The sequence below is a fragment of the Haliotis cracherodii genome, unplaced genomic scaffold, assembly GCF_022045235.1.
Source record: "Haliotis cracherodii isolate W230 unplaced genomic scaffold, xgHalCrac1.p SCAF_3, whole genome shotgun sequence".
Lineage (NCBI taxonomy): Eukaryota > Metazoa > Mollusca > Gastropoda > Lepetellida > Haliotidae > Haliotis > Haliotis cracherodii.
The window spans coordinates 9,075,059-9,083,742 of record NW_027266286.1 but is presented as its reverse complement, the minus strand read 5'-3'; the positions used below and the strand labels follow the sequence as shown (position 1 = coordinate 9,083,742).

Sequence of the window (8,684 nt, the reverse complement as noted above, 5' to 3'; positions counted from 1 at the left end):
TTGGGGACACAAATACTGCAGTCCACCCGAACTCTCCTTCACAGGGCAGTTAATGGAAGTCCTCGGGCTTCTGCAAATGATAATGCCCTGAAAAACAGCGCCACCCTTATAGTGTTATGGATATTTATCAATCAATTTTCAGTATGATATCATACGTTGATTTTGGCCACAAAATGTATAATAATCCCCCGTTTGTTTAAACATTGTTTACGTAAGAAATTGATAAGTTTACGTCGATATTTTTGACAATATTCTTTTCCTTTTGACAAGTGTTAGAAGCTGAAATGTAAATGCAACATGTACGTTTAAAATATACTATTTGTTTGGAGAGTAATAGTCATTTTTGTAGTTTCATATAAACAGGCTAATGAATAGCCGTTTTATTTTATTTTAAAACTATAACTGAATATAAAAATGGATATTTTTTGTTAAAATATATTCACACATTTTAGAAGAATTGTCTTGGTCTTGAAATTGTGTTTTTTTATGGCGTTATTGATATTCAGAAAGGCGATACCTAACAACAGGTTTACGATTTACGAATTATCAGCGTCAGAAACTAATTGTTTCAGTCCACTAGTCCTTATAATGATAACATATAGCAAAATCCCTAAAACTGGCAAATTCCTACTTGTGCTTATGATACCTTAACTATTGAGCACTTGATACCCTGTCTGGCGCTCGGCATTAAGGTGCTAAAACAAGGACTGGTCGGCTCGGAGTCAGTATACTGTGTCTGAGGGGGTATTCATGTTAAACTGCGACATGGTATCTTAGTGAGCTGGCACTATAAATCGGCATCCGTCCGGGCTAATACAAACAGCCAAGCAAACACAAACACGGTCGCTATATAAGTGCAATAATTTTGGACGCGACGTTAAACCCAATTTCACCTCACCTCACCTCACCTCACCTCACCTCACCTCACCTAACCGCACTCAAAGGCTTAAAAGGATTTACAAGCTCTGAGACCTGCTTATCACAAATCACTAGCTCAGTTAAATGTTGTGTTTTTATCATTTTAGCAGTGAATCGGCTTCCCCATGGCACAAGGATATCCGGTTATAATGGCCCAGGTGAGGTATGGGGGTGGGGGACAGGTGCATTAGAGGGCACTGTAGGAGTCACTGTATGTCAGCTAAGGAGGTACTTTAAAACTGAGCCACAATTAATAGTTTGTTTGTGTGTTGTTTAACGCCACACTCACCTATGTTGCAGCTATATGACGGCGGTCTGTAAATAATCCAGTCTGGACAAGACAATCCAATGGTTGATATCATGAGCATCGATTGAGAAACGATGACGTGCATCAACCAAGTTGGCGAGCCTGACCATCCGATCCTGTTAGTCGCCTTATACGGCAAGCATTGGTTGCTGAAGACCTATTATATCCCGGATCTTCACGGGTCGTGTTGTCAGGTCCCTTAATTTAGTTGCTTCCCACAAATGCCAGACATGTGCTTCCAACACTGTAACCATGTGGGGAATCGAACCCGGATTTTCGTCGTGACGAGCGAACGCTTATACCCCTAGGCCACCCCACCGCTACTCATATAGCTGTAATACATCGATGAGTACTTGTTGATTAGAAAGATTTCACTAGGAACGGTTTCTATATCAAGCTTTACACAACTACATGATCTTTAACTTTGAAAAAATCGATACATTTATTTTATAAATACATGTATTTTAACAATAGTATGTCATGCAAATTCACGCACTGGGCCCTGTTCTGCAAAGCAACCTCAGCACTAAGACGATCGTAACTACCGTACGTTAACATAAACTTAAGACAATCGTAGCGCTGAGATCGCTTTGTGGAACGGGACCCTGTTCTTTTAAGAAGTATAAGATATACTATAGTTTTAAAAAAGCATGTCTTCTTTCCAAATAACGAAGTGGAAATACTAAGACATTGGGTCACATTTCTGTTGCACTTTTGTTAAAATTCAAGGGCAATTAAAGTGCTTAGTCGCGTAAGAAAATTAGAGGTCTTTATTAGCAGTTTTTTTTACCTGAAAAGTGTTTTTCTTAATTTCATACGGTTTTGTCTCAAACTCATCATAAACATCCCATGGGCTACGGACACTACAAATGCTAAATAACATTGAAAAAATATATAGCAGTCTCTTGAAATGAACAGTCTATTCAACATAACAATGAAGGCAGGTTTGTATTCTATTTGAATGAACACAATTGGGCCCAAGTAAACAGCCGTTTTTCCTGTCTGAGAAAGCAGACCAAACATGATTGAAACTTATGTAAATAAACTGAAAGAATCAGTTTCTCTTCTGTAAATATCTGGAAATCAATATCTAGTAAGTTTTATCAAATCCTTTCAAAACTTCTAGATGGTGGTATATGACAGACTAGTCACTTGTAAACCAATAAGTGAAACTATAAATACCTAGGCAACTGACTCGACCTGAATTTAGGGCTATGGACACTTAGTCTATATTTTGAAAGTGTCTAATTAGTGAACAGACAAAGTCTATCATGATAAAAACTAATGTTAAATGTCAAATAGACATATTGTTTTTCTTGGGGAACTACGCAATAAAAAGCAAAATCTAAACATCTAATAATCTGGGGCTACGGACACTATATATTTTAAAATGTCCCAAATATTCAAAACCAATGTGAAGAGAGTAAAGCTAAAAGTCAGACTAGTGCAGGTTTACATATTACATGAAATATATGTGGTTACGTTACTAAATGAACTGCTAAGTCACAATACCAGGTTTTAAAGTGCTACGGGCACTACAGGGCTACGGACACTACAGGGCTACGGACACTACAGGGCTACGGGCACTACAGGGCTTCGGACACTAAAGGGCTACGGGCACTACAGGGCTACGGGCACTACAGGGTTACGGACACTACAGGGCTACGGATACTACAGGGCTACGGACACTAAAGGGCTACGGGCACTACAGGGCTTCGGACACTAAAGGGCTACGGGCACTACAGGGCTACGGGCACTACAGGGCAACGGACACTACAGGGCTACGGACACTACAGGGTTACGGACACTACAGGGTTACGGACACTACAGGGCTACGGACACTACAGGGCTACGGACACTACAGGGCAACGGACACTACAGGGCTACGGACACTCCAGGGCTACGGACATATGTTTTCCTGTGCCACAGTTGTCTATGCAAGGCAATTCAAACAATTCCACCAGAGAAAAGTAGCTTTGATCACTCGTAAATTTATTATAGCACCAACAGTTAGCCGTTGTTAGGTACCACAATAGCCATGGGGCAACGGGGACTACAACACATATGCAGAAAAAAGCAATGTTTGATTCTCACCTGCTTACATAACCCAGATCATACCTAATAATTCAGGAATTTTTTCACAAATTTGGTATTCCGATTGTTTGAAAAAACAACAAAACAACAATACTTCAGCACAATGTGTTGACATATGAGTAGTACAAAATTGTATGTAAAATTCAAGCATATTTTACAAGCATAGATCTACCTTTTTGTGAGGAAGTGTGAACTTGCCAAATTTTCAGACACAACATTGAGATATACCATCAGTTAAAGAGAGACTTCTACTCCTATATGCCAATGTAGTAACATGTAATGCATTTTATAATCCTAGCAAACAAGCTTCATCAGTTAGTGAAAATGTAGGCTGCAAAATATAAGGAGGAACATTCACATGTTTTGGGGACTTTGTCATGGCTAAAAAAATGTAATGCCAAATGGAAAGCTGAAAGTTAATAATGTCACATCAAGACGGTACAGCTGGCAAATGAAAACGTACATATGACCTTCTTTTCATCCTGTAAGTAATCAAAAAGGTCCTTAAAACAAGCTTGTCTCAAAAATATGACCCCTGTTTATGACCAGGCCGTTTGATTATTTTCAAGCTTTGGGAGCTTCAACTTGAAATGAATATTGGTCAATTTCAGCCTGGTGCACAAGGCCAGCACGTCCTGGTGCCCCAGAAGAGGAAGTGGTCATCAAAGCTGTGCGGCTGCTTTGAAGACGTAGGAACATGTAGGTCACGAAGATAGCTAGTTTAGTAATATAGAAGTCTATCGCTATAGTTCCCTGGGTATACATCGATTTAGCATTATTCCAGCAATATCACGGCGGGGGACACCAGAAATTGGCTTCACATATTGTACCCATGTCGGGAAATGAACCTTGGTCTACAGCGTGACGAGCGAACGCTTTAACCACTAGGCTACCCGACCGCCACTACCCGTCCCATTGACTATATGTTGTTTTCTATAGGTCATGTGTGTCAGTAGAAGGTTCCCATTAACTATTTGTTGTTTGTGTTATAGGTCAAATGTGTCAGTAGAGGGCTCCCATTGACTATATGTTGTTTGTGTTATAGGTCAAGTGTGTCAGTAGAGGGCTCCCATTGACTATATGTTGTTTGTGTTATAGGTCATGTTTGTCCGTAGAAGGCTCACATTGACCATATGTTGTTTGTGTTATAGGTCAAGTGTGTCAGTAGAAGGTTCCCATTGACTATATGTTGTTTGTGTTATAGGTCAAGTGTGTCAGTAGAGGGCTCCCATTGACTATATGTTGTTTGTGTTATAGGTCATGTTTGTCCGTAGAAGGCTCACATTGACTATATGTTGTTTGTGTTGTAGGTCAAGTGTGTCGGTGGAAGGCTGCCATTGACTATATGTTGTTTGTGTTATAGGTCAAGTGTGTCAGTAGAAGGCTGCCATTGACTATATGTTGTTTGTGTTATAGGTCAAGTGTGTCAGTAGAAGGCTGCCCTTGACTATATGTTCTTTGTTACAGGTCTCTGCGGTACGTTTCTAGGTCCATGCTTCATGTGCCAGATAGCTTCGAAGATGGGTGAAAACTGTTGTGTTCCTATGTGTGTGCCCAACGCCATTATCACAATGAGAACAGCTATAAGAGAGAGGCACAATATTGAGGTAAGTCTGTGCATTCGTCATCGTTACGTAAGGGGCAGACCATTTGATGTTATGATGGGGCGCCTGGGGTTGTGTATGGAGACTAAATATGTTTTCAGCTAAAGCTACAAAACCAGATATATATATATATATACAATAAAACCTTGATACTAAAATTGATATTTTTGTAAAACATTGTGCAAAAATTATTCATGTGTGGTATCCCCTATTTTTTTCAACAGTCGAAAGCATGTATTATTTTTTTCAAGCACTTATATCCCACAGAACAAACAATGTTATGTCTGGGCGAAGGTTGTTAACAAACTGGAGTGTTGCTGGCTACGGCGTTAAAAAAAGAACATTCACTTCCCCCAAGTTTTGTAATTGATACTAACCTCTAATGTCCTGATTTCCTCAATGGCCTGAAGGCATATATATGTGAACTATATCTCTGTTTTGTCTTTCAGGGCAGTATAATGAATGATTGCTGCACATCCACCTTCCTGGGTTCGCTTGTGGCTTGTCAATTGGCTCGTGAGCTCAAGCATACCGGCGAATGGCAGATTAACTAATTATGTAGAATACTGAATTTGTGAAATAAACGTATTTAAGGCATAATGACTCTCTGTAGAATGTGTTTGCAAGCCCGAGGGGGGGAAGGGGGGGATGAGTTGGGTTTAACCCCGCTTTTAAAAGTATTCCAGTTATATCACGGCTGTCGGGGGGGGGGGGGGGGCGAAAGCCCGAAGTGATGCAGGTCTCAGACGTCCCACTTCGGTGAAACCCACGCGCAAGGATGTGCCCAAGGGACGCAACTCTGCAGCTCTTCAGCTAGCGGAATGTCTTTGGAGGATTTTATGTACGCTTCATCTGTTTTGTGGACGTGTTTTGTTAGTGAGACGCGTTCTTATAATATTAACAGGGTTTCAGATCGCGTCATTTTCTTATAAAGAAACTGTAAGTGTTGCAGTGGCGAATGAGGCCACGTCAACTAGCAGACATGAGGTATGGTTCCAACCACACACACACACACACACCCCACACCCCGAATTAGTAAATAAAAAACGTCAACGCCGGAGAATAAGTCTCGGATTCCATTGTGCGTAAAAGGCAAAATGATTATGAATAGAGGGTGGCCAGGGTCAGGGTTTGAGCACATTTTCAATTCCAACCCTATATCAAGGTCTAAATGCTAACTCGGTAATGATCCAACATGCTTCGTGACTAACGCGTGGAGGTAGACACCATAGGTTAATCAGTCTGCACCACGACGGAATACACAGAATGTCGATCGATACCGTCTACATATCGATCTAATCGTCACAGATGGTATCTGGCTCTACCAGGGTTCATGACGCGACAGATGTGGGAAGATGGAGGGAATTAGATGATACAGTGTAATGTTCGTCCTCAAGCGGGGAGTTAAGATATTAATAAATGGAGTAAGATGCGGAATTGTGCTGAAAATATCTGTCAGCGAAATCCCGTTTTGTTTACATCAACCCCTTGTATTGGACTTTTACAGTTGATAAAGATGTAGGATAAAAATGTCGACTGCAAAAGTGTGTGTGTGTGTGTGTGTGTGTGTGTCAATTTGCCGCTTCCATATATTTATCTCTTGTTTCAGTCTGTATATTAGGTGTGTTTTGTTTGTTTGTTGTTTAACACCGCACTCAGTGATATCCAAGCTATATGATGTCTGTCTGTAAATAATCAAGTCTGGACCAGACAATCCAGTGATTGACATCATGAGCATCGATCTACGCAGTTGGGATACGATGATATGCATCAACCAAGTCAGCGACTCTGACCACCCGATCCCGTTAGTCGCCTCTTACGACAAGCATGGGTTGCTGAAGACCCATTCTACCCCCTCTTCATCACGGGTCTCACTAGCTGTGAGTTGGGTTTAACGCTATTGTAGACAGTGTTTCAGACGCATCACGACACGTCAGCTTCACGTGTGATCGATCACAGCGATACAGAGCGTGGTCGTTTGCCACTTTGGTGAGCTCTCTTTTTCTTTTCTTTTATATTCGTCTAAGACTGAGACATTGAGATGATGTGCGCATTTGAGTGCTCGTTATATTTTGTACAGGTTTCAGAAAGAGGAGTGGCTACATAAGGCAAGGTTTCCAGGGCGGAACCGATCCCCAAGACCGCGTTGGATTGTCTGAAACCACAGTCATCGCAACCCCACGGGCTGTATGAACGTTCATGCTATCAACCACTGGTTTATCTGGCCAAGGCTCGATAACTGACGTGTAGTCGTGATGTAGTTGCAACATCGATGACTTTTAAAAGAATTAAAGTTTGTTCTACCCAATGATCCGGTGTAATAAAATAGATTTGACCTGAACTATTATAGCGAGAGTGAATGAGTGAGTATGGTTTTACGCCGCTTTTAGCAATATTCCAGCAATATCACGGCGGGGGACTCCAGAAATGGGCTACCCATGTCGGGAATCGAACCCGGGTCTTCGGCGTGACGAACGAACGCTTTAACCACTAGGCTACCCGACCGCCCCTATTATACCGAGAGCATGGGCAGCAAAACTATTCTTTATTACACTACACATGGGATAAAAGCAAACTTTATTACCTTTCTAAGATTCATGTCACCATTGTAATTGTTTAGATCGATGCTCATGATGTCAATCACTAGACTGCCTGGTCCAGACCGCCGTTACATAGTTGAAATATTACTGAGCGCGGCTTTAAACAACAAACAAACAAGCTTGCTGAATTTAAGGTTACCCATGTGTTTTAATGCATCTGAAGCATTCTAGCTTTAATAATATCATCATTATAAAGATGCATGCAAAAAGCCTCTGGTCGGTTCTGCTTCAGTCGTGAGGTACAATGAAGCGTAACGTGACTCAGTGTGGGATCCAAAGGGTAATAGACGCTATCAGTGAAACGAGCCCAAAATAACTTGCATTGCATCGATAACGATACGAGGTCATACAAAATAACAGGCCTTGACGTAAGCGTTGCCATGGTTATCTATATATAGCCAAGTCCCGACCAGAATATTCCCGACTGGAAGACTTCAGGCTGCTAGCAGGACCGCTGGCTGTCGTTAGACGACATGAGGGTTCAAGGCCGAGGTGGCCACGCAGCTAGCGTACAACAATACAAAATGCAGGATTTGTAACATCAATAGCTGGAATGGCTTGTATGCATGTTTTTAGATCAGTGAGATGGAGGCAATATGACTTCGCACAGGGGAGGGGTTAAGTAAGAACAGCGTCTGCTGTCTGTCGATCGTACAGCCATGGGGTTGCGTCTGATATGAAGCTACGCTTATTGAGGGATGGGCTCGTGAGGCGGATGTGTGCTACGAGGTAAAGGTTGGCGAGATTAGAAAAGTGCGAAATAGCTTGCTGCACGATAATAACTGCAAGTCTCTTATACCCCGCCTAATTTAGCACATTATGTGACTAAAATACTTGTCTGAAATTCTATTATGGCTATTTGAAAGAGAGGAAATTGTTCTATTTATTAGTGGAATTAATATATTATGAAAAAAGGATGTTTGAAAAAATCCCAGTTTGAAAAGTTTAACATTACGTACACGTATAGCGTGTAAAGAGGTCCTGTCCATATACCACTGCATAAACATATTTCCTCAGGATGTAAATACACACATTCATATTGTATGTACACATTCATCGCTGTATTCCCTGAAGAAAAAGTGTTGTGGATCCAAAAACGTTTCTTATAATGAACCCCTAGCTGGTCACCCGGGGCAGAATATACCATAGCTAGTTATAGGA

General features: G+C 41.3%; 1 protein-coding gene across 1 annotated transcript; it reads left to right on the top strand.

Moving 5' to 3' along the window:
• Nucleotides 1-1,043: 1,043 nt before the first annotated feature.
• LOC139476044 (cornifelin homolog) lies at nucleotides 1,044-5,477 on the top strand. Its single transcript, XM_071259283.1, has 4 exons — nucleotides 1,044-1,076; nucleotides 3,931-4,018; nucleotides 4,787-4,926; nucleotides 5,373-5,477. Exons 1-4 carry the CDS (start codon nucleotides 1,044-1,046, stop codon nucleotides 5,475-5,477), a joined length of 366 nt encoding a protein of 121 aa, XP_071115384.1.
• The last annotated feature ends 3,207 nt before the right edge of the window (nucleotides 5,478-8,684 follow it).